At 47.8% G+C, this 26369-nt stretch overlaps 1 protein-coding gene across 18 annotated transcripts in view; it reads left to right on the forward strand.

Moving 5' to 3' along the window:
- Positions 1-26369, forward strand: part of LOC140195654 (plectin-like) — a 435007-nt gene that overhangs the window by 295670 nt on the left and 112968 nt on the right. For all 18 annotated transcript variants that reach the window (XM_072254355.1, XM_072254356.1, XM_072254359.1 and 15 more), the window contains 10 exons: positions 4613-4706; positions 7522-7676; positions 8407-8716; positions 9144-9221; positions 9768-9929; positions 10154-10258; positions 20746-20841; positions 22004-22129; positions 23205-23357; positions 23831-23985. In XM_072254355.1, the coding sequence (XP_072110456.1) occupies positions 4613-4706; positions 7522-7676; positions 8407-8716; positions 9144-9221; positions 9768-9929; positions 10154-10258; positions 20746-20841; positions 22004-22129; positions 23205-23357; positions 23831-23985 (1434 nt within the window). The remainder of the gene's footprint in view (positions 1-4612; positions 4707-7521; positions 7677-8406; positions 8717-9143; positions 9222-9767; positions 9930-10153; positions 10259-20745; positions 20842-22003; positions 22130-23204; positions 23358-23830; positions 23986-26369) is intronic.

Raw genomic sequence — 26369 nt, forward strand, 5'->3', positions numbered from 1 at the left:
AGATTGCACACCACCTGGTTCAGATACAGTAATTTCCCTTTCGACATCACCAAGGATAACAGAGTCATAGAGTCGTAGAAAGATACAGTACAGAAACAAGCCCATCAGCCCACCTTGTCTATTTAAAACCATTTAACCATTTGAACTGACCATCCCCATCGACCTGCACTGGGACCATAGCCCCCCGTACCCCTCCCATCCATGTTCCTATCCAAACTTCTCTTAAATGTTGAAATCAAACCCGCATCCATCACTTATGCTGGCAACTCATTCCACACTCTGATCGCCCTCTGAGTGATGAAATTTCCCTTCATGTTCCCCTTAAACATCTCATCTTTCACCCTTAACCCATGATCTCTGGTTGCAGTCCCACCCAACCTCAATGGAAAAATCCTGCTTGCATTTACCCTATCTACGCACCTCATAATTCTGTATATCTCTATCAAATCGCCTCTTAATCTTGTACATTCCAAGGAATGAAGTCCTATCCTATCCAGTCTTTTCACATAACTCAGGTCTTCCAAACTTGGCAACATCAAGTACCTCCTCTTCTGTAATATGTACAGGGTCCGGGAAATTGGTGCTACTTTGCCTCAATTCAATAGACTGTGTATCTATCTCCCCAGTGAATGCATTAGCATAGAATTCATTTAAGATCTCCCTGGTCTGTTATGGCTCCACACATTTTGTCCTTTGCAATCATTTTGCTCTCATCATATCTATAGAATGCCTTAGCATTCTCCTTCAACTTGTCTGCTAGGGCAACTTCATGCCTTCTTTTACCCTTCTGAATTTCTTTATTAAGTGTTCTCTTGCATTTCTTATACCCCATAAACACCTCTTCTGTTCCTACTTGCTATACCTACTATGCTCCTCCTTTTTTCAGTGGTTCTTACTTCAGTGGTTGGTAAGTTGATGGAGAAGATCCTGAGAGTCAGAATTTATTTTTATTTATTTTTTATTAATTTTTATTGCAACACCAATAAATTACATTCAATACAACCAATTGCCAATTACATTTTGACTGTTTAACCCAGCCAACCCCAAACTTCATCACCATCCCCCCCTCCTCCCCTCTCCCCTTCACCAACCTAGAGTCAGGATTTATGAATACTTTGAGAGGTATAATATGATTAGGAATAGTTAGCATGGCTTTGTCAAGGGCAGGTCATGTCTTACGAGCCTGATTGAATTTTTTGAGGATGTGACTAAACACATTGATGAAGGAAGAGCAGTAGATGTAGTGTATATGGATTTCAGCAAGGCATTTGATAAGGTACCCCATACAAGGCTTATTGAGAAAGTAAGGAGGCATGGGATCCAAGGGGACATTGCTTTGTGGATCCAGAACTGGCTTACCCACAGAAGGGAAAGAGTGGTTGTAGACCGGTCATATTCTGCATGGAGGTCGGTGACAGTGGTGTGCCTCTGGGACCTTTACTCTTTGTGATCTTTATAAATGACCTGGATGAGGAAGTGGAGGGATGGGTTAGTAAGTTTGCTGATGACACAAAGGTTGGAGGTGTGGATAGTGTGGAGAGCTGTCAGATGTTACAGTGGTACATTGATAGGATGCAAAACTGGGCTGAGAAGTGGCAGATGGAGTTCAACCCAGATAAGTGTGAAGTGTTTCTTTTTGGTAGGTCAGATATGATGGCAGAATATAGTATTAATGGTAAGACTCTTGGCAGTGTGGAGGATCAGAGGGATCTTGGAGTCCGAGTTCATAGGACGCTCAGGTTGACGTTGTGGTTAGGAAGGCGTATGGTGTATTGGCCTTCATTAATTGTGGAATTGAAATTAGGAGCCGAGAGGTAATGTTGCAGCTATAGAGGACCCTGTTCAGACCCCACTTGGAGTACTGTGCTCAGTTCTGGTTGTCTCACTACAGGAAGGATGTGGGAACCATAGAAAGGGTGCAGAGGAGATTTACAAGGATGTTGCCTGGATTGGGGAGCATGCCTTATGAAAACAGGTTGAGTGAACTCGGCCTTTTCTCCTTAAAGCGATGGAGGATGAGAAGTGACCCGATAGAGGTGTATAAGATGATGAGAGGCATTGATCATGTGGATAGTCAGAGGCTTTTTCCCAGGGCTGAAATGGTTGTCACAAGAGGGTACAGGTTTAAAGTACTGGGGAGTAGGTACAGAGGTGATGTCAGGGGTAAGTTTTTTACTGAGAGTGGTGAGTGTGTGGATTGGGCTGCCGGGAACGGTGGTGGAGGCGGATATGATAGGGTCTGTTAAGAGGCTTTTGGATAGGTACATGGAGCTTAGAAAAATAGAAGGCTATGGGGAAGTCTAGTAATCTCTAAGGTAGGGACATGTTCGGCACATCCCTTACCACAGCATGCCTCTTCTCCACTCCCTTCCCTTCCAAGTCACAGAGGTAGATGCATTTTAATGCCAGAGACCCAAGCACTGTGACTTTCCTCTGTTAGATCCACCCCACTACAGTATCCAAAGTGATATAACTCTTGTTGAAAGGGATGGCCACAGGGGTACTCAGCACTGGCTCCTTAACACCTTTCCTCTTCCTGACTGTCACCCAGTTTCCTACGTCCTGCACCTTGGATGTAGCTACCTCTCTATATGTCTTGTATCACCCCTTCACCCTCCCGAATGATGAAGAGTTCATCCAGCTGAAGCTCCAACTCCTTAGCGTGGTTTGTTAGAAACTGCAGCTGGATACACTTCTAGCTGTTGTAGTAGTCAGGGACACTGGAGGTCTCCCTGCCTTCCCGCATCCTGCAAGAGGAACATTTTACCATCCTGCCTGGCATCTCTTCTGAAGCAGATAAGCAGATATAAAGAAAACACTTTTCTTTCCTTTGCTTTCTCTGAGTGAAGCCTCTCTTCGCTGAAACCTTACGATCACCATTCTGACATTGTCCACTTAGACAATGGCCACTATGCTTGCCCCTGCTTTCAATTAATTTGCTTTTACTAATCAATCCCAGATGCTGAATGGTTACTGGTCAAAGCTCTTATTACACTGCCACGAACTGCTCCTGTCTTTTATCCTTGTCTGGTGGACCTGATTGAAGTAACTCACTCTCCTAACTTCTGATGTCCAGATTGGCCACTGGTCAAAGCTAAGTCAGATCTTTTCTGATACCAGCAAATTTGGTCTTTCTCCAATTTTGGTGCTTCAGGTTGGTGTCTTAGGTCGATGCCTCAAGTTAATGCCCTGGGTCGGTGAGTCAGGACAGAATCTGATGTTGGTGAGTCAGGGTGGTGTCTGAGGTCGGTGAGTCAGGACGGTGTCTGAGGTTGGTGAGTCAGGATGGTGTCTGAGGTCGGTGTCTTGGGTCAGTGTCTCAGGTCGGTGAGTCAGGATGGTGTCTTGAGGTTAGTGTCTCAGGTCTGTATCTCAGATCGGTGTCTCAGGTTGGATCGATATCTCAGGTCGGTGAGTCAAGACAATGTCTGAGGTCGGTGAGTCAAGACAATGTCCGAGGTCGGTGACTGAAGTCTCTGTCTCGGGTTGGTGTCTCGGGACAGTGTTTCAGTTTGGTGCATCAGGACAGTTTTCGGGTCAGTGTCTCGGGATGGTGCATCTGGTCGCTGTTTCAGGATGGTGCGACTGGTCAGTGTCTCGAGATGGTGCGTCTGGTCAGTGTCTCGGGATGGTGCGTCTGGTCAGTGTCTCAGGATGGTGCGTCTGGTCAGTGTCTCAGGATGGTGCGTCTGGCCGGTGCCTCCAGATGGTGCATCTGGTCGGTGTCTCCAGATGGTGCATCTGGTCAACGTCTCAGGATGGTGCATCTGGTCAGTGTCTCCAGATGGTGCGTCTGGTCGGTGCCTCCAGATGGTGTGTCTGGTCAGTGTCTGAGGTCATTGAGTGGGGTTGGTTCTCGGGACGGTGTCTGAGGTCGTGTCTCAGGGCGGTTCATCTGGTCATTGCTTTGGGATGGTGTCTCAGGACTGATGGAAGGTTCCAACTAGATAATTTGCCCATCCCTCTGCCACCATAGATGCTGTCAGACCAGATGTAATTTATTTTTTTCACATTTAGTGGTACAGCACAGAGTAGGCTGTTCCAGCCTTTTGAGCAACACTGCTCCAACAACCTCTGACATCTTCACTTAACCCTAACCTAATGACAGGACAATTGACATGACCAGTTTACCTATTCACTACATCTTTGCATTGTGCATTCCATAGGGAGGAAGTAGAGGCTCTCCTTACAGAGGACGTCGGAATTGAACTCCCATCTCTGGAACACTCCAAGCTGTCATTAGCATTCTGCTAACCGCTACACTGACGTTCCAATGCACCGGTCAGACTTTATTCAGCTGATGCTTGTTCTGATTGGAAAATGGAGGGGGCTGTGTGGGAGGGAAGGTCAGCACAACATGGTGAGCAGGCAGGCCTGTAATGTGCTGCAGTGTTCTCTGTTCTCTGTCTATCCAAACTGCTGTCTTGTATTACTTCCCGATCCTCTCCTTTGAGCTCCATATACCCCTTCAATTGGGCTGCCAACTGATGAAGGCATTCCCAACTCCTGTACCCATTAAAACATAGAACAGGACAGCACAGGAACATGCCATTCGGCCCACAGTGTACAGGCCACCCATTAACTGCTGCTATGACCTAAATATCACTGACAGGTTGGAGCGATTCCAGCGGATCATCCTGAAGATTGAGCAGGACTCAAATGTCTGTGAGGAACAGTTAAAACACGCGGACAGTCTCCTCAAAGCGGTAAGTGTAAAGGGAGTGAGTAGACCAGGAAGAAGAATGGGTGGTGGGGGGGGCGGGGAATGAGATCATATGACAAAGGAGCAGAATTAGGCCATTTGGCCCATTGAGTCTGCTCTGCCATTTCATCATGGCTGATCCAATTTTCCTCTCAGCCCCAATCTCCTGCCTTCTCTCCATATCTCTTGCATGTCCTGACCAATCAAGAATCTGTCAACCTCTGCTTTAAATATATATAAAGGCTTGGCCACAGCTGCTCGTGGCAAAGAATTCCACAGATTCACCACTCTCTGGCTGAAGAAAATACTCTTCATCTCCATTCTAAAAAGACGCCTCTCTATTCTGAGGCTGTGATCTCTGGTCTTAGACTCTCTCATCATAGGAAGTGTCCTCTCTACATTCACTCTATCAAGGCCTTTCACCATTCAATAAATTTCAATTGGGTCACCCCTCATTCTTCTGAATTCCAGTGAATACAAACAACTTTCATATGACAAGCTGTTTTATCCTGTAATCATTTTCGTGTACCTTTTTTTGAACCCTCTCCAGTTTCAGCACATCCTTTCCAAGATAAGGGACCGAAAATTGCTCCCAGTACTCCAAGTGAGACCTCATCAGTGCTTCATAAAGTTACAACATTACAGCCTTGCTTTTATATTCTAGTCATCTTGAAGTGAATGCTAAGATCGCTTTTGCCTTCCTCACCACAGACTCAACCTGCAAATTAACCTTTGGGGACAACTGCAAAAGGACTCCCAAATCTCTTTTCTCTTCAGATTTTTGTATTTTCTCTCCCTTTAGAAAATAGTAAACCCTTTCATTTCTTCTACCAAAGTGAATGACCATAATGTCACTTCTCGACATTATGTTCCATCAACCACTTTTTTGCCCATTCTCCTAATCTGTCTAGGTCCTTCTGTTCTCTATTTCCTGAAAACTACCTGCTCTTCCACATATCTTCATATTGTCTGCAAACTTTGCAGGTTGAGTCAGTAGCAGGGAAGGCAAATGCAATGTTTTCATTTCAAGAGGCCTAAGATATAAAAGCAAGGTTGTAATGTTGAAATATTATAAAGCACTGGCAAGGCCTCATTTAGAGTACTGTGAGCAGGTTAGGGTACCTCCGAAAGGATGTACTGAAACTGGAGAGGGTTCGAAGGAGGCTCATGAAAATGATTCCAGGATTGAATGGCTTGTCATAGGAAGAACATCTGATGGCTCTGGGCCTGTATTCACCAGAATTCAGAAGAATGAGGAGTGACCTTATTGAAACCTATCGAATGGTGAAAGGCCTTGATAGTTTGGATGTGGAAAGAATGTTTCCTATGGTGGGAGAGCCTAAGACCCAGCCTCAGAATAGGGGGGCATACTTTTAGAATGGAGATAAGGAGGATTTTCTTTAGTCAGAGGGTGGGTGAATCTGTGGAATTCTTTGCCACAGGCAGTTGAGGAGGCCAAGTCTTTATATATATTTAAGGCAGAAGTTGGTAGACTCTTGGTAGGTCAGGGCATGATGGGATACAAGGACTATGCAGGAGATTGGGGCTGAGAAAAATTGAATCAGTCATGATGAAATGGTGAAGCAGACACTCCATCAGTACTATCTTCACACCCCCCCCCCCATTCCCACAATGTGTCACTCCATCAGTACTGTCACTCCAATACTGTTCCACCCCATAGAGTGTCATTTCATCAGTACTGGACCACCACAGTGTGTCTCTCCATCACTACTACCCACCCCCCCAATGTGTCACTCCCATCAGTACTCTTCTCCCCCCCCCCCCCCCACAGTGTTGTCAAGCCATCAGTACTGGACCAGCACAGTGTGTCACTACGTTGGTATGGGACCACCACAGTTTGTCAATGCATCAGTATTGTCGCACCCCAGAGTGTATCACTCCATCAGTACCAGACATCCTCAGTGTGCCACTCCATCAGTATCGGAATACCACAGTGTTGCACATCATTCGTACTGTCTGCCCCTCCACCTCCATCAGCAGTGTGTCATTCCATCAGTACTGTCTCCTCAAAGTGTATCACTCCATTGGTACCAGACCAGTATAGTATGTCACTCCTTCAGTACTGTCTTCACTCCCCACAGTGTGTCACTCCAACTGTACCAGACCATCACAGTGTGATACTCCAACAATACTTTCTCTCCATAGTGTGTCAGTCCATCAGTACTGGTCCTGGATCATATAGTGTGGCACTTCATCGTACTACCCTCCCCGCCCCCCCGCCACAGTATTGTCAATCCATCAGTACCGGACCACAATAGTGTGTCACACCATGAGTACTGTCCCCCCCCCCCACCCTCTCACAACAGTGTCTTTCCCCACCAGTACCGGACCTTCACGCCATTGGTACTGACCACCCCTCCTCTGATAGTGTGTCACTTCATCAGTACCAGACCACCACAATATGTTACCCCATCAACACTGGACCATCACAGTGTGTCAGTCCATCAGTACTGGACTGTCACAGTGTGTCACTGCATCAGTGCTGTCCCCCCACAGTATGTCACTCCATCAGTACCGGACCATCACAATGTGTCAGTCCGTCAGTATTGGACCATCACAGTGTGTCATTCCATCAGTACTGGACCATCACAATGTGTTATTCCATCAGTACTGTCACCCCACAGTATGTCACTCCATCAGTACAGGACCGTCACAATGTGTCATTCCATCAGTAGTGGACCGCCACTGTGGGAGGCTCCCTCAGTAGGGGAGTTTTGGGATGAGGAGTGATGGGAGAAGTGACATGACAGATGACAGATGAAGGTGTGAGGAATGATGGGTACTGTTACTTTGGACAGGATATCCGCCTGGCGAACGCTGGGAAGGCTCCCACCAACACGGCGGTACTAGAACACGACCTGGACAAGGTCGACGGACTGATCCGTAGCCTCTTTAACGACGTCCAGTCCCTGAAGGATGGCCGGCACCCGCAGGCGGAGGCCATGTACCGCAGGTGGGTGCTGCCAGGAGGGGAATGGCTAGGGAAACAAGGAGAATGTTAGGGACTACGAGGGAGAGGGCAGTGGAAGCTGCAACAGAGCATGGGGGCAGGGTCAATGAGAAGCATTCAGTGAGGGAGGGGTAATGAGGGGATCAGCAAGGCGGGGTTGCTGAGAGGGTGTCAGGGAAGTGATCAACAGGGGGCTTCAGTGATGATGTATCTGGGGGACTGAAGGGGTCTGGGGGGGTTCAGAGAGATTTCAACAGCATGGAGTTGCCCTTCTGCACATCTTGTCTCTCCCAACCTCACCCTCTCCCACACACCAACCCCTCCCTCCCCCTTCCTTCCCACCTTTACCTGCCTTCTTCCTCTCCCCTCTCCCAAATCCTTCCCTCCCCTCACTCCCCTTCCCTCCCTACTGTCTCCCCTTCCCTCTTCTCCCACCCCATCTCTACCCTCACTTCCCTCCCTCCTTCTCCCACCCCGTCTCTACCCTCACTTCCCTCCCTACTGCCTCTCCTTCCCCCTTCTCCCACCCCGTCCCTACCCTCACTTCCCTCCCTACTGCCTCTCCTTCCCCCTTCTCCCACCCCGTCTCTACCCTCACTTGCCCCCCTCCTCCACACTTTGTCCAGTTCCTAGGTGCCTGGTGTTTCAGGATGAGTTGAGTGAGCTGGTGTGGGATGTTGTGTGGTGAGGTGGTCTGTGTTTCTACGCCCGTAATGTATGTTCCTGTTCTCAGGGTGTTCCGTCTCCACGAGTTCCTTGTGGCCACTCGAACCGACTACTCACTGCGATTCCGCTCAGGGGTGCAAACAGCTATTCAGCTCCCCAGCGTTTCCACAGCAAAGGCGGGTCTGGCTGTAGACGGAGCTGCCCTCCAGTATATCCAGGACCTGCTGCTGTGGGTGGAGGAGAACCAGCGAAATCTCGATGTGTCTGAGTGGGGCGTGGACCTGCCCACCGTGCAGTCTAATCTCGGCAGCCACCGCGGCCTGCACCAGTCCATCGAGGAGTTCCGACCCAAAATAGAGAGGGCGCGGGCCGATGAGGTGAGAAGTCTCACAAATACAGGTGTATATTAATAGGCGCACACACACACATACACACACACACACACACACACACACACACACACACACACACACACACACACACACACACACACACACACACACACACAGTCAAACCCAGAGTCACACATTCACAGATACACTTAAGCATTCACACGGACATTTGTGTATATGCTTACACACCACACAATCCACACATACCCACAACAGCACATGCATGCTTTTAGACTCGCATCCATGCATGCATAAACTGTGGGCACAAACACACTTCACACTCCCACATGCACGTACACACGAGCTTCACTTGGAAGATGGGGGTGGGCATGATGCCGGATTATTGGGCCTGGGTGGAGGAGACACGACGATCAGTGGGTGTGAGAACTAACGGCACTGCTTGGTCCTACAGGCTCACCTCTCGGCTGCAAGCCACGCAGCGTATTGTGACTATCTGAGTAAACTGGACCTTCAGTACGCCAAGCTGCTGGTGAGTGTCTCAGTCCCAACCACCTGTCATCTCCCCTCCACTACATCTACTCCTCCCCCTCTTAACACAAGCTGGACCTCCACTCAACACAAACCGGGTCGTCCTCAACACAAACCGGACCCTTCTCGACACAAACCGGACCCTCCTCGACACAAACCGGACCCTCCTCGACACAAACCGGGGCCTCCTCGACACAAACCGGGGCCTCCTCGACACAAACCGGACACCCCTGCAACACAAACCGGAGCCCCCTCCCACACAAACCGGAGCCCCCTCCCAACACAAACCGGATCCCTCTCCAACGCATACTAGACACACACCTTCTGCCCAACACAAACCAGACGCACTCTCTCCACCCAACACAAACCGGACACCCCGCCCCCCCACCCCCCCATCCTCACGTAAAATCACCGTTCAGTGCCCCACAGCCGGTACAAACCTCAGCTCCACACTGCATTCCAACCCGAAATCTCGCTCCCCTCTGCACCCTGGCCCAGTCTAACCCATGTAAGCCTGTATCTCTCACCGACTGTGGTTTCTCACCAGAACTCCTCCAAGTCACGCCTGCGTCACCTCGAGAGCCTCAACACCTTTGTTTCCATGGCGACCAAGGAGTTGATGTGGCTCAACGACAAGGAGGAGGAGGAGGTGAAGTACGACTGGAGTGAGCGTAACACCAACATTGCTGCCAAGAAGGACAACTACTCGGTAGGGAGTGGCAGGGGCAACCGGCTGTCTCATTGTGACTGTTGATGTTAGCTTTGGGTGCCAATGTGAGTGTGTGTGTGCAATTTCTATGGGTGTGAGTCAGTGGATGCCAGATCAGTAGGTGTGAGCTCCGTGGCTGCAAGCTCTCTGTGGGTGCGATTTCCGTGGATATGACCTCTGTGGTTGTGAGTTTCATGGATGAATTTACACACTGTGTTTCATAGGGCCTGATGAAGGAGCTGGAGTCCAGGGAGAGGAAGGTGAGCTCCATCCAAAACACGGGAGAGAAGCTGCTGAGAGATGGACATCCGGCCAAGCAGACAATCGATGTAAGTTGTTAACCCTCACCCCACTTTCCCTTTCTCCATTAGATCGTCCCTCTCTCTGTTCCACAATCCCTCACTCCATCCACTGTCCCCTCTGTCCATGTCACGGTTGCCACTCTCCATTCCACCATCCCTGTATCCATTCCATTGCCTTTTCTGTCCATTCCACTGTCCCCTCCCTCCGTTCCACTGTCCCTTCCCTCCGTTCCACTGCCCCCTCACCCCATTCCACTGTCCCCTCCCTCCGTTCCACTGTCCCCTCACTCCATTCCACTGTCCCCTCCCTCCGTTCCACTGTCCCCTCACCCCATTCCAGTGTCACCTCCCTCCGTTCCACTCTCCCCTCCCTCCGGTACTGTGTCCCCACACTCCGATCTGGTGACCCCTCCCTCCGTTCCACTGTCCCCTCCCTCCGTTCCACTGTCCCCTCACCACATTCCACTGTCCCCTCCCTCCGTTCCACTGTCCCCACACCCCATTCCAGTGTCCCCACACTCCGTTCCACTGTCCCCTCCCTCCGGTACTGTGTCCCCACACTCCGATCCAGTGACCCCTCCCTCAGGTCCAGTGTCCCCTCTTCCTTTTCCTCTGTCCCTTTGTATGTTGAACTGTCTCCTCTGTCCATTCAAGAAGACCATACGTTATAGAAACAGAATTAGGCCATTTGGCCCATCGAGTCTGCTCCACCATTTCATCATGGCTGATCCAATTTTCCTCTCTGCCCCAAACTCCTGCCTTCTCTCCGTATCCCTTCATGCCCTGATCAATCAAGGATCTATCAAACTCTGCCTCACATAACCATGGCCTGCACAGCTGCCCGTGGCAAAGAATTCCACAGATTCACTACTCTCTGGCTAAAGAAATTCCTCCTCTTCGCCACTGTAAAAGGATGCCCATCTATTCTGAGGCTGCGTCCTCTGGTCTTAGACTCTCTCACCATAGGAAACATTCTCTCTACATCCACTCTATCAAGGCCTTTTACCAGTCAATAAGTTTCATTCAGGTCTCCCCTCATTTTTCTGAATTCCAGTGATTACAGGCCCAAAGCCATCAAAAACTCTTCATATGACCAGCCATTCAATCGTGGAATCATTTTTGTCAACCTCCTTTGAACCTTCTCCAGCTTTAGCACATCCTTTCTAAGATAAGGGGCCCAAAACTACTCACAATACATAAAGTGAAATCTCACCAGTGCTTTGTAAGGTCTCAACATTACATTCTTGCTTTTATATTCTAGTCCTCTTGAAATGAATGCTAACGTTGCATTTGCCTTCCCCGCCACAGACTTTATTGTCGCCAAACAATTGATACTTAACCTGCAAATTAACCGTTAGGAAATCCTGCACAAGGACTCCCAAGTCCTTTTGTTCCTCAGTTTTTTGTACTTTCTCTCCATTAAGAAAATAGTCAACCCTTGCATTTCTTTTACCAAAGTGCATGACCATTCACTTCCCGACACTGTATTCTATTTGCCATTTCTTTGCCTTTCTCCGAATATGTTTGTCCTTCTGTAGCCTCCCTATTTCCTCAAAGTTACATGCCCCTCCACTTATCTTCATATTGTCTGCAAGCTTTGCAACAAAGCCGTCAATTCCATCATTGAAATCATTGACATACAACATAAAAAGAATCGGTTCCAACACAGTCCCTGTGGAACATGACTGGTCACTGGCAGCCAACCAGAAAAAGTTCCTTTTATTCCCACTCTTTGTCTCCTGCCAATTAGCCACTGCTTTGTCAATGACTGAGTCTTACTTCAGTGGAGGGTAAATGTTGGAGAAGGTCCTCAGAGGCAGGACTTATGAGCATTTAGAAACATAGTAAACCTACAGCACAATACAGACCCTTTGGCCCACAAAGTTGTGCTGAACCTGTCCCTACCTTAGAAATTACTAGGATTACCCCTAGCCCTCTATTTTTCTAAGCTCCATGTACCTATCCAAAAGTCTCTTAAAAGACCCTGTCGTATCCGCCTCCGCCACCATTGCCAGCAGCCCATTCCACGCATTCACCACTCTCTTACCCCTGACATCTCCTCTGTACATACTCCCAAGCACCTTAAACCTGTGCCCTCTTGTGGCAGCCATTTCAGCCCTGGGAAAAAGCCTTTGACTATCCACACGATCAATGCCTCTCATCATCTTGTACACCTCTATCAGGCCACCTCTCATCCTCCATCGCTGCAAGGAGAAAAGGCTGAGTTCACTCAACCTGTTTTCATAAGGTATGCTCCCCAATCCAGACAACATCCTTGTAAATCTCCTCCACACCCATTCTATGGTTTCCTTGCCCTTCCTGTAGTGAGGCGACCAGAACTGAGCACAGTACTCCAAGTGGGGTCTGACCAAGGTCCTATATAGCTGCAACATTACCTCTCGGCTCTTAAACTCAATCCCACGATTGAGGAAGGTCAGTGCACTGTATGCCTTCTTAACCACAGAGTCAACCTGCGTAGCAGCTTTGAGTGTCCTATGGACTCGGACCCCAAGATCCCTCTGATCCTCCACACTGCCAAGAGTCTTGCCATTAATGCTATATTCTGCCATCATATTTGACCTACCAAAATGAACCACCTCACACTTATCTGGGTTGAACTTCATCTGCCACTTCTCAGCCCAGTTTTGCATCCTATCAATGTCCCATTGTAACCTCTGACAGCCTTCCACACTATCCACAACACCCCTAACCTTTGTGTCATCAGTAAATTTACTAACCCATTCCTCCACTTCCTCATCCAGGTGATTTATAAAAATCACAAAGAGTAGGGTTCCCAGAACAGATCCCTGAGGCACACCACTGGTCACCGGCCTCCATGCAGAATATAACCCCTCTACAACCACACTTCACCTTCTGTGGGCAAGCCAGTTCTGGATCCACAAAGCAATGTCCCCTTGGATCCCATGCCTCCTTACTTTCTCAATAAGCCTTGTATGGGGTACCTTATCAAATGCCTTGCTAAAATCCATATACACTACATCTACTGCTCTTCCTTCATCAAAGTGTTTAGTCACATCCTCAAAAAATTTCAATCAGGTTCGTAAGGCAAGCCCTGCCCTTGACAAAGCCATGCTGACTGTTCCTAATCATATTATACCTCTCCAAATGTTCATAAATCCTGCCTCTCAGAATCTTCTCCATCAACTTCCCAACTACTGAAGTAAGACTCGCTGGTCTATAATTTCCTGGGCTATCTCTACTCCCTTTCTTGAATAAGGGAACAACATCCGCAACCCACCAATCCTCCGCAACCTCTCCCATCCCCATTGATGATGCAAAGATCATCGCCAGAGGCTCAGCAATCTCCTCCCTCGCCTCCCACAGTAGCCTGGGGTACATCTCATCTGGTCCCGGTGACTTATCCAACTTGATGCTTTCCAAAAGCTCCAGCCCATCCTCTCTCTTAATATATACATGCTCAAGCATTTTAGTCTGCTACAAGTCATCACTACAATCACCAAGATCCTCTTCCACAGTGAATACTGTATTCATTAAGTACCTCTGCTATTTCCTCCGGTTCCATACACACTTTCCCACTGTCACAGTTGATAGGCCCTATTATTTCACATCTTATCCTCTTGCTCTTCACATACTTCTGGAATGCCTTGGGGTTTTCCTTAATCCTGCCTGCCAAGGCCTTCTCATGACCACTTCTGGCTCTCCTAATTTCCTTCTTGATCTCCTTCCGGTTAGCCTTATAATCTTCTAGATCTCTAACATTACCTAGCTCTCTGAACCTTTTGTAAATTTTTCTTTTCTTCTTGACTAGATTTACTACAGCCTTTGTACACCATTGTTCCTATACCCTACCATAACTTCCCTGTCTCATTGGAATGAACCTATGCAGAACTCCACACAAATATCCCTGAACATTTGCCACATTTCTTCCGTACCTTTCCCTGAGAACATCTGTTCCCAATTTAAGCTTCCAATTTCCTGCCTTATAGCCTCATAATTCCCCTTACTCCAATGAAACGCTTTTCTAACTTGTCTGTTCCTATCTCTCTCCAATGCTATTGTAAAGGAGATAGAATTATGATTTGGAGCGACATAATCTGATTAAGGATAGTCAGATTATGGTTTTGTCAAGGGCAGGTCATGCCTTACAAGCCTGATTGAATTCTTTCAGGATGTAACAAAATCCATTGATGAAGGTAGAGCAGTGGATGTAGTGCATATGGATTTCAGTAAGGCATTTGATAACGTTCTCCATGCCAGGCTCATTCAGAAGATAAGCAGGTATGGGATCCAAGGAGACCTTGCTTTGTGGATCCAGAATTGGCTTTCCCACAGAAAGCAAAGGGTGGTTGTAGATGGTTCATATTTTGTATGGAGGACAGTGACCAGTGGTGTTCTGCAGGGATCTGTTCTGGGACCCCTTCTGTTTGTGGCTTTTATAAGTGACGTGGATGAGGAAGTAAAAGTGTGGGTTAGTAAATTTGCTGATGACACAAGAATTAGGGTTATTGTGGATAGCCTAGAGTGTTGTCAGATTACAGCGGGACATCAATAGGATGCAGAACTGGGCTGTGAAGTGGCAGATGGAATTCAACCCAGATAAGTCTGAAGTGGTTCATTTCGGTAGGTCAAATTTGAAGACAGAATATAATATTAATGGTGAGACTCTTGGCAGTGTGGAGGATCAGTAAGGTTTTGGAGTCCATGTCCATGGAACACTCAAAGCTGCTACATAGTTTGACAGTGTTGTTAATAAGGCGTATGGTGTGATGGCCTTCTGAGGTGTATATATTTCAATGCTAGGAGTATTGCGGGGAAGGCAGATCGGTTGAGGGCATGGATTGACACATGGAATTATGACGTTATAGCGATTAGTGAAACTTGGCCACAGGAGGGGCAGGACTGGCAGCTTAATATTCCAGGGTTCCGATGTTTCAGATGTGATCGAGGCAGAGGAATGAAAGGTGGGGGAGTAGCATTGCTTGTTAGGGAAAATTACAGCAGTGTTCAGGCAGGACAGATTAGAGGGCTTGTCTACTGAGTCCTTATGGGTGGAGCTGAGAAACAGGAAAGGTATGGCCACATTAGTGGGATTGTATTACAGACCACCCAATAGTCAACGAGACTTGGAAGAGCAAATCTGCAGAGAGATAGCAGGCAACTGCAGGAAACATAAAGTTGTGGTGGTAGGGGATTTTAATTTTCCATACATCGATTGGGACTCCCATACTGTTAGGGGTCTAGATGGTTTAGAGTTTGTAAAATGTGTTCAGGAAAGTTTTCTAAATCGATATATAGAGGGACCAACTGGAGGGGATGCAATATTGGATCTCCTGTTAGGAAACGAGTCAGGACAAGTGACGGAAGTCTGTGTAGGGGAGCACTTTGGTTCCAGTGATCATAACACCATTAGTTTCAATTTGATCATGGACAAGGATAGATCTGGTCCTAGGGTTGAGGTTCTGAACTGGAAGAAGGCCAAATTTGAAGAAATGAGAAAGGATCTAAAAAGCGTGGATTGGGACAGGTTGTTCTCTGGCAAAGATGTGATTGGTAGGTGGGAAGCCTTCAAAGGGGAAATTTTGAGAGTGCAGAGTTTGTATGTTCCTGTCAGGATTAAAGGCAAATTGAATAGGAATAAGGAACCTTGGTTCTCAAGGGATATTGTAACTCTGATAAAGAAGAAGAGGGAGTTGTATGAAATGTATAGGAAACCGGGAGTAAATCAGGTGCTTGAGGAGTATAAGAAGTGCAAGAAAATACTTAAGAAAGTAATCAGGAGAGCTAAAAGAAGACATGAGGTTGCCTTGGCAGTCAAAGTGAAGGATAATCCAAAGAGCTTTTAAAGGTATATTAAGAGCAAAAGGATTGTAAGGGATAAAATTGGTCCTCTTGAAGATCAGAGTGGTCGGCTATGTGTGGAACCAAAGGAAATGGGGGAGATCTTAAATAGGTTTTTTGCGTCTGTATTTACTAAGGAAACTGGCATGAAGTCTATGGAATTGAGGGAATCAAGCAGTGAGATCATGGAAACTGTGCAGATTGAAAAGGAGGAGGTGCTTGCTGCCTTGAGGAAAATTAAAGTGGATAAATCCCCGGTACCTGACAGAGTGTTCCCTCAGACCTTGAAGGAGACTAGTGTTGCAATTGTGGGGGCCCTGGCAGAAATATTTAAAATGTCGCTGTCTACGGGTGAGGTGCCGGAGGATTGGAGAGTGGCTCATGTTGTTCCGTTGTTTAAAAAAGGATCAAAAAGTAATCCGGGAAATTATAGGCCGGTGAGTTTAACGTCGGTAGTAGGTAAATTATTGGAGGGAGTACTAAGAGACAAAATCTACAAGCATTTGGATAGACAGGGACTTATTAGGGAGAGTCAATATGGCTTTGTGCGTGGTAGGTCATGTTTGACCAATCTATTGGAGTTTTCCGAGGAGGTTACCAGGAAAGTGGATGAAGGGAAGGCAGTGGATATTGTCAACATGGATTTCAGTAAGGCCTTTGACAAGGTCCCGCATGGGAGGTTAGTTAGGAAAATTCAGTCGCTAGGTATACATGGAGAGGTGGTAAATTGGATTAGACATTGGCTCCATGGAAGAAGCCAAAGAGTGGTGGTAGAGAATTGCTTCTCTGAGTGGAGGCCTGTGACTAGTGGTGTGCCACAGGGATCAGTGCTGGGTCCATTGTTATTTGTCATCTATATCAATGACCTGGATGATAATGTGGTAAATTGGATCAGCAAATTTGCTGATGATACAAAGATTGGAGGTGTAGTAGACAGTGAGGAGGGTTTTCAGAGCCTGCAGAGGGACTTGGACCAGCTGGAAAAATGGGCTAAAAAATGGCAGATAGAGTTTAATACAGACAAGTGTGAGGTATTGCACGTTGGAAGGACAAACCAAGGTAGAACATACAGGGTTAATGGTAAGGCACTGAGGAGTGCAGTAGAACAGAGGGATCTGGGAATACAGATACAAAATTCCCTAAAATTGGCGTCACAAGTAGATAGGGTCGTAAAGAGAGCTTTTGGTACATTGGCCTTTATTAATCAAAATATGGAGTATAAGAGCTGGAATGTTATGATGAGGTTGTATAAGGCATTGGTGAGGCCGAATCTGGAGTATTGTGTTCAGTTTTGGTCACCAAATTACAGGAAGGATATAAATAAGGTTGAAAGAGTGCAGAGAAGGTTTACAAGGATGTTGCCGGAACTTGAGAAACTCAGTTACAGAGAAAGGTTGAATAGATTAGGACTTTATGCCCTGGAGCGTAGAAGAATGAGGGGAGATTTGATAGAGGTATATTAAATTATGATGGGTATAGATAGAGTGAATACAAGCAGGCTTTTTCCACTGAGGCAAGGGGAGAAAAAACCAGAGGACATGGGTTAATGGTGAGGGTAGAAAAGTTTAAAGGGAACATTAGGGGGTGCTTCTTCACACAGAGAGTGGTGGGAGTATGGAATGAGCTGCCAGACGAGGTGGTAAATGCGGGTTCTTTTTTAACATTTAAGAATAAATTGGACAGATACATGGATGTGAGGTATATGGAGGGATATGATCTGTGTGCAGGTCAGTGGGACTACGCAGAAAATGGTTCGGCACAACCAAGAAGGGCCAAAAGGCCTGTTTCTGTGCTGTAGTTTCTATGGTTTCTATGGCCTTCATCAACTGTGGGGTTGAGTTCAAGAGCCGTGAGGTAATGTTACAGCTCTATAGGACCTTAGTTCGACCCCACTTGGAGTACTGTCTTTTTTCTGGTCACCTCACTACAGGAAGGATATGGATACTATAAAGAGAGTGTAGAGGAGATTTACAAAAGTGTTGCTTGGATTGGGGAGCATTCCTTACGAGAATAGGTTGAGTGAACTCGGCCTTTTCTCCTTGGAGCGACAGAGGATAAGAGGTGACCTGATAGAGGTGTTTAAGATGATGAGAGGCATTGATCATGTGGATAGTTAGAGGCTTTTGTCCATTCCGTCACCCCGTCTCCCTTTTCCGTTGTCCCATCTGTTCATTGCACGTTCCTCTCTGTTTGTTCCACCATCCCCTCTGTCTGCTCTGCTGACTGTCCATTCCATTACTCTCTTTGGCAAAAAGGAGGAGGCCATGCACATCAGATTCGATGTCTCCCTGTAGAATTCCCATCTCGTTCCTTTGGAAATGAAAGCGAACACAAAAGGGGAATGAGGAGGGTGAAAGGAAGGCACGAGGTTGCTAGCTAGCAAGGTGAAGGAGAATCCGAAGGGATTCTACAGATATGTTCAGAGCAAACGGATTGCAAGGGACGAAACTGGTCCTCTGGAAGGTCAGGGTGGTAATCTATGGGTGGAGCCTAAAGAGATGGGGGGACAGGTTAAATGAATTTTTTGCATCTGTATGTACTCGGGAGATGGACACAGTGTCTATAGAAGTGAGGCAATGTAGCAGTGAAGTCCTGGATCTTATACAGATTACAGAGGAGGAGGTGTTTGCTGTCCTGAGGCAAATTAGAGTGGATAAATTCCCAGGGTCTGACAAGGTATTCCTTCGGATGCTGCAGGAGGCAAGTGCAGAAGTTGTAAAAGCCTTGGTAGATGTGTTTATAACATCCTTGGAAATGGGTGGGGTGCCAGAGGCTTGGCGATTATTAATATTGCTTAAGAAAGTCTCTAAGAATAAGCCAGGGATTTGGAGGCCGATGATCCTGAATCAGTAGTGGAAGGATATTGGAAGGCATTCTGAGGGACCGGATGAGTAATTATTTGGATAGTCATGGACCGATTAGTGGTAGTCAACATGGCTTTGTGCATGGTAGTCTGTGTCAAGCCAATCTTTTAGAGTTTTTCGAGGAAGTTACCAGGAAAGTTGATGTAGTAAAGGCACTTAGGTGTTATCTTCATGACAAAGTTCTGCATGGGGTAATTTGTCCCACTTGGCATTCAGGATGAATTAGTAAATTGGATTAGACATTGGCTTTGTGGAAGAAGCCAGAGAGTGGTAGTAGAGGGTTGCCTCTCTGATGTAGGCCTGTGACTGGTGGAGTGCCACAGGGGTCACTGCTGGGTCTGTTGTTCTCATCTGTTTTAACAATTTAGTAAACTGAATCAACAAATCTGGGAACGACACTAAGACTGATGGCGTAGTGGACAACAAGGAAGGCTGTCAAGCGTGCTGCAGGATCTGGACCAACTGGAAAAATGGGGAAAATGGCCAATAGAATTTAATGTAGACAAGTGTGAGGTCTTTGGGAGAACCAACCACGGTAGCTCCTACACAGTGAACTGTAGGACGCTGAAGAGAGTGTAGTAGAACAGAGGGATCTAGGAATACTGATCCATAATTCATTGAAAGTGGTGTCACAGATAGATAGGGTAGTAAAGAAAGTTGTCCTCCATATATCAATATATTGAGTGCAGGAAATGGGATGTTATGTTGAAGTTGTCTTAGACATTGGTGAAGAAGTCGGTGAAGTTAAGGTGACTTACCTAAAGGAAAGGTATCAATAAGGCTGAAAGGTTACAGAGAAAATTTACCAGGAATTTGCTGGGACCTGAGTTACAAGGAAATATGGAATAGGTTAGGACATTATTCTTGAAGTGTAGAAGATTGAGGGAAGATTTGATAGAGGTATACAAAATTAAGAGGGGTATAGATAGGGTAGATGCAAGCAGGCTTTTCCCATTGAGGTTGGGTGGGACTAGAACTAGAGGTCATGGGTTAAAGGTGAAAGGTGAACTTTTTAGTGGACACGAGGGGAGCTTCTTCACTCAGAGGACAGTGGGAGTCTTCAACAAGCTGCCAGCCCAAGTGTCGATGCAATTTCGATTTCACCAGCTTTGCCCTTCTCCTTTGCAGGCACTAGCTGCTACTGAACTCTTGCTAAACAGATTTAAAAGTCTTCCTATTGCCATCCATTCCTTTCTCTTCAGCTGAGGTTGGCTCACCCAGCCAACCTCAGTTAGATCATGCCTAATTCCCCAATGTGTGGGCATGTGGCCAACGAGTTAAGGCATTCGACTAGCGATCTGAAGGTTGTGAGCTTGAGCCCCAGCTGAGGCAGTGTGTTGTGTCTTTGAGCAAGGCACTTAATCACACATTGCTCTGCGATGACACTGGTGCCAAGCTGTATGGGCCCTAATGCCCTTCCCTTGGACAACATTGGTGTCATAGAGAGGGGAGACTTGCAGCATGGGCAACTGCTGGTCTTCCATACAACCTTGCCCAGGCCTGCGCCCTGGAGACTGAAGACTTCCCAGGCACAGATCCATGGTCTTGCAAGACTAACGGATGCCTTAATTCCCCCAAAACTGGCCCTGCCCATTTCAGGGCACTGTAGCCCTGTGAGAAAGGGGCAGGTAGAGATATGATGGGGTAAAGTGGGGAACCACATTTATTGATCCTCCCAGAGTAGCTTTGTGAAGGTGGCAGCCACCTCTGCAGTCAGTATGGGGGGTGGGGGGGAGGGGCAGGGACGGGGAGGCGGGCAGGTAGCTGAGACGAATGGCCTGCTGCTGCTCTCCCATCCTGGTCTTTGACACACCTATCTTGCGTTGACAGGCTTTTATGGCAGCTCTGCAGACGCAGTGGAGTTGGATACTGCAGCTATGCTGCTGCATTGAGGCTCACCTCAAGGAGAACACCGCCTACTTCCAGGTATGTACACTGCTCCCCATGCAGAGGGGAGGGGGGTAGGATGCTGGCCCTCTGTTGATGAGTGGAGGTAAGCCAGAAGAAGAGTTCGGGGGGAGTGGTCGGCACAATGGATGAGTGGGGATAGGTGAGTGGGTTGGGGGGGGTGCTGGTGGAGGAGAGGGTCTGGCACGTTGAGGATCAGTGTGGGAGGAGATTCAGCATGCTGTACATGAGTGGGGATGGGCTGGGGAGAGAGGGTCTGGCTCTCTGTGGATGAGTGGAGATGGGTTGGGGGGAGAGACTGGGGGGTGGGAGTGGCCGGCTCGCTATGGATGAGTGGACGTGGGTCAGGAGGAGATGTCAGTCAGGGACCAGGAAGAGAGACTGAGGTGAGGTGCTGTGGGAGAGGCCGGGAGGCCGGCACGCTGTGGATGAGTGGAGATGTACATGGTGTTTGAGACGGCAGTGGCCAGGCACTCCAGAGTTCGTTGGTGGGTCAGGTCTACAATTTCCAGGAGTTTGAGGAGGTGTAAAGGGCTGATATATTGCAGAGAGAAGGAAAGGGCTTGACTGTGAATGAAACAATCTCCAAACTCTGAAAGTTACCACCTCAGCTGCTGAGGTGTGAAGTCGGAGCACAACTGGCTACATTTGGCAGGGCAGGCAGCATCTGTGGAGAGAAGAACCGTTAACAATTCAGGATCCAGACCTTCACGGGGACCAGAATGAGGGAAAGTGAGTTATCTGAGGGTATTTCCTGTTCCCAATTCTTCTCCTGAAGCTGGCTGATCTGCTGGGTGATTCTCATATTTTCTGTTTCCAGTTCAGCTATCAGTGAAATAAAACTCTCCAGATCTTCCATCAAAAAAAAATCCAAAACTAAACGTGGAGACATCAGTTCAAAGACTGAGATATGTTGTCCTGTCCCGGAGGTACGGAGGAACTTCAGGAACAAACTCTAGAACTTGGAACACTGACTATTAAGCACAAAAGTGTGAGAGGGTGTGAGGTGTTGAGCAAGGAGAACGAGATGAGTTATGTGAATAAGGCTGCAATTTTCAGGGAGTCGAGGGGAGGGTGGGTTGACTAGGAAGGATGACAGAGGAGAGGGGTTAATGGTGCACAGATGTGGCAGAGTCATGTTGTAATGATTACACACTGACCTCCCTTGAACTCCCTGCAGTATTTTGCAGATGTGAAGGATGCAGAGAATTTCCTAAGGAAGCTTCAGGAGACAATGAAGAAGAAGTACATGTGTGATCGATCCCAAACAGTGACCCGTCTCGAGGACCTGCTACAGGATTCCATCGTAGGTCACCCTGAATCTCCTGACAGCCCGTATATGTCAAGTTTCCACCATTATCAGAACCCCTATCACACTAACCTCTGCTGTCAAAAAACCCTTCACACTCAGCCTCCCAGTCATTGCTACCCACTGTCGCCCTCGCACCCCATCACCCTCGTCCCCCGTCGTCCTCACCCCATCACGCTCAAAGCCTATCACATCCCTCATCACCCTGTTACACTCATTCCTCGTCACCCCCTATTACTCTCACTCCCCTTCACATCCACTTGTCACATAGTAACATAGAAAACCTACAGCACAACACAGGCCCTTCAGCCCACAAAGCTGTGCCAAACATATCCTTACCTTAGAAGTTACTAGGATTACCCACAGCCCTCTATTTTTCTAAGCTCCATGTACATATCCAAAAGACCCTATCGTATCCGCCTCCACCACCATTGCCGGCAGCCCATTCCACACACTCACCACTCTCTGCGTAAAAAACTTACCCCTGACATCTCCTCTGTACTTACACCCCAGCATCTTAAACCTGTGTCCTCTTGTGGCAACCATTTCAGCCCTGGGAAAAAGCCTCTGACTATCCACACGATCAATGCCTCTCATCATTTTATACACAACCACATCACACTCACTGCCTGTCACATCTCCTGTCACGCTCTCACCCCATCACCCCCTGTCACTCACACCCATCACCTGTCTTTGTCACACATACCCCGTCACACCTCCTGTCACACTCACTCCCTGACACAGCTCCTGTCACATTGACTCCCCGACACACCTCCCATCACACTCACTCCCCGACACACCTCCTGTCACACTCACTGTCCGTCACACCTCCTGTCACACTCACTGCCCGTCACACTCACTCCCCGACACACCTCCCGTCACATTGACTCCCCGACACACCTCCCGTCACACTCACTCCCCATCACACCTCCCGTCACGCTCACTCCCCGTCACCCCTCCTGTCACACTCACTCCCTAACATCTTGATACTTGCCTCCCTCCCTGTTACACACCTGCTGCTCTCGCTGTCCCTCTGAACTGGACGGTAACCCTGTGTCTGTTTCGGCTTCAGAGTGAGAAGGAGCAACTCTCAGATTACAGAGCCCACCTGAACGGCCTGAGCAAAAGAGCAAAGACCATCGTCCAGCTGAAGCCTCGTAACCCAGGACATCCTCTGAAGGGAAAGCTGATGGTCCAGGCAGTTTGTGACTACAAGCAAATGGAGGTGAGGGGAGAGAGGGAGCTGGTGAAGGGGTGGTAGAGGGGAGGGAGGGGCGGGGAGAGGAGGAAGGGAGGGGGTGGGAGTGGGAGGTAGAGCAAAGGAAAGTTGAAAGGGTGTGGGGGAGGAAGGGATGTGAATGTAGCAGGGGAAGGGAGAAGGAGGGGATGGGAGTGGGAGAGGGCAGGTGAAGGGCAGTTTGGGAGTTGGGTAGAGATGTGAAAGAGGATTGAGGAAGGGGGCAGTGAAGAATGGGGGAGAGGAGAGTGTGGGAGTTGGGAGAGGAGAGGGGTGAGGAAGTGGGGGAGTGGCAGAGAGGGGGAAGGAGCATGGAAAAGGGTGGGAGTTGGGAAGAGGAGAGGAAGAAGAGGGAGTAGGAGAGAATGGGGGAGGAGGGGAGGCAGGAGACAGTGTGTTGGGTGAGAGAGGAGCAGTGTTCTGGGACACTGTGAGTGTTGAACTGTGTTTTGGACACCCAGATTACAGTGAATAAAGGAGATGAGTATGTCCTCGTCAACAACAGCCAAGCATCAAAGTGGAAGGTGGTGAGTGGGTCAGGCAGCGAAGCTCTTGTTCCGTCCGTCTGCTTTATGGTGCCCCCCACAAACAAAGAGGCCCTGGATGCAGTGAGCAGGTAAATATGCCACTCTCTCACACACTTCCTCAGGCACTCTTTCCCACCCTCCCACCCTCCATCTGGTGTTTAGGCAGTACATGAACAGGCAGGGAATGGAGGGAGTGAGATAAAATAGGATTAATCAAGTGTGGCAGTGCAAAAGTGTGTATGGAACTGGAGGAAATAGCAGAGGTACTTAATGAATACTTTGCTTCAGTATTCACTACGGAAAAGGATCTCGGTGATTGTAGTGATGACCTACAGCGGACTGAAAAGCTTGATCCTGTAGATATTAAGGAAGAGGATCTGCTGGAGCTTTTGGAAAACATCAAGTTGGATAAGTCACTGGGACCAATTGAGATGTACCCCAGACTATTGTGGGAAGCGAGGGAGGAGATTGCTGAGCCTCTGGCAATGATCTTTGCATCATCAATGGGGACGGGAGAGGTTCCGGAGGATTGGAGGGTTGCAGATGTTGTTTCCTTATTCAAGAAAGTGAGTAGGGATAGCCCAGGAAATTATAGGCCAGTGAGTCTTGCTTCAGTGGTTGGTAAGTTGATGGAGAAGATCCTGAGAGGCAGGATTTATGAACATTTGGAGAGGTATAATATGATTAGGAATAGTCAACATGGCTTTGTCAAAGGCAGGCTGTGCCTTACGAGCCTGATTGAATTTTTTGAGGATGTGATTAAATACACTGATGAAGGTAGAACCATAGATGTAGTGTGTGGGCAAGTGGCCAAGTGGTTATGGTATTCGACTAGCGATCTGTAGGTCATGACTTCGAGCCCCAGCCGAGGCAGCATGTTGTGTCCTTGAGCAAGGCACTTAATCACGCAGTGCTCTGCGACGACACTGGTGCCAAGCTGTATGGGTCCTAATGCCCTTCCCTTGGACAACATCGGTGTCGTGGAGAGGGAAGACTCGCAGCATGGGCAACTGCCGGTCTTCCATACAACCTTACCCAGGCCTGCGCCCTGGAGAGTGAAGACTTTCTAGGCACAGATCCATGGTCTCGCAAGACTAACAGATGCCTACAAAGATGTAGTGTATATGGATTTCAGCAAGGCATTTGATTAGGTACCCCATGCAAGGCTTAATGAAAAAGTAAGGAGGCATGGGATCCAAGGGGACCCTGCTTTGTGGATCCAGAACTGGCTTGCCCACAGAAGGCAAAGAGTAGTTGTAGACGGGTCATATTCTGCATGGAGGCCGGTGACCAGTGGTGTGCCTCAGGGATCTGTTCTGGGAACCCTACTCTTTGTGATTTTTATAAATGACCCGGATGAGGAAGTGGAGAGTTGGGTTAGTAAATTTGCTGATGACACAAAGATTGGGGATGTTGTGGATAGAGTGAAGGCCTGTCAAAGGTTACAGCGGGTCATTGACAGGATGCAGAAGTGGGCTGAGAAGTGACAGATGGAGTTCAACCCAGATAAGTGTGAGGTGGTTCATTTTGGTAGGGCAAATATGATGGCAGAATATAGCATTAATGGTAAGACTCTTGGCAGTGTGGAGGATCAGAGGGATCTTGGGGTCCGAGTCCATAGGACACTCAAAGCAGCTGCGCAGGTTGACTCTGTGGTTAAGAAGGTTCTCAGTATTTTCAGGAGGGAGGGTGAGCAGCCAGATGTCGTGGTCCATGTAGGGACCAATGACGTGGATAGGAAGGTTCTAAATTGGAGAAGGGCCAATTTTGTGCAAATGAGAAACGATCTTGGAATAGTGGATGGGGATAAGTTGTTCTCTGGCAAGGATGTGTTCAGTACGTGGAAGGCCTTCAAAGGTGAAATTTTGAGAGTGCAGATTTTGCATGTTCCTGCCAGGATTAAAGGCAAAGTTAACAGGCATAGGGAACCTTGGTTTTCAATGGATATTTGCGATCTGGTTAAGAAAAAGAGAGAGGAGTATAGCAGGTACAGGCAACAAAGAACAAATGAGGTACTTGAAGAGTATAGAAAATGTAAAAAAAAATACTAAAGGAAATCAGGAAGGCAAAAAGAAGACATGAGGTTGCTTTGGCAGATAATGTGAAGGTAAACCCAAAGGGTTTCTACAAGTATATTAAGAGTAAAAAGATAGTTGGGGACAAAATTGCTCCCCTAGAAGATCAGAGTGGTGGAGCCTCACGAGATGGGGGATATCTTAAACAGTTTTTTTGCATCAATATTTACTCAGGAAACTGGCATAGCGACTCAGGAAACTGGCATAGCGTATATGGAAGGAAGGAAAACGAGCAGTAGTGTCATGGAACATATAGAGATTAACGAGGAGGAGGTGCTTGCTGCCTTACAGCGAATAAAGGCAGATAAATCTCCAGGACCTGATATGATATTTCCTCAGCCCTTGAGAGAGACTAGTGTAGAAATTGCAGGGGCCCTGGCAGAAATATTTAAAATGTC

This window comes from Mobula birostris, chromosome 3, assembly GCF_030028105.1.
Source record: "Mobula birostris isolate sMobBir1 chromosome 3, sMobBir1.hap1, whole genome shotgun sequence".
Classification (NCBI taxonomy): Eukaryota; Metazoa; Chordata; class Chondrichthyes; order Myliobatiformes; family Myliobatidae; genus Mobula; species Mobula birostris.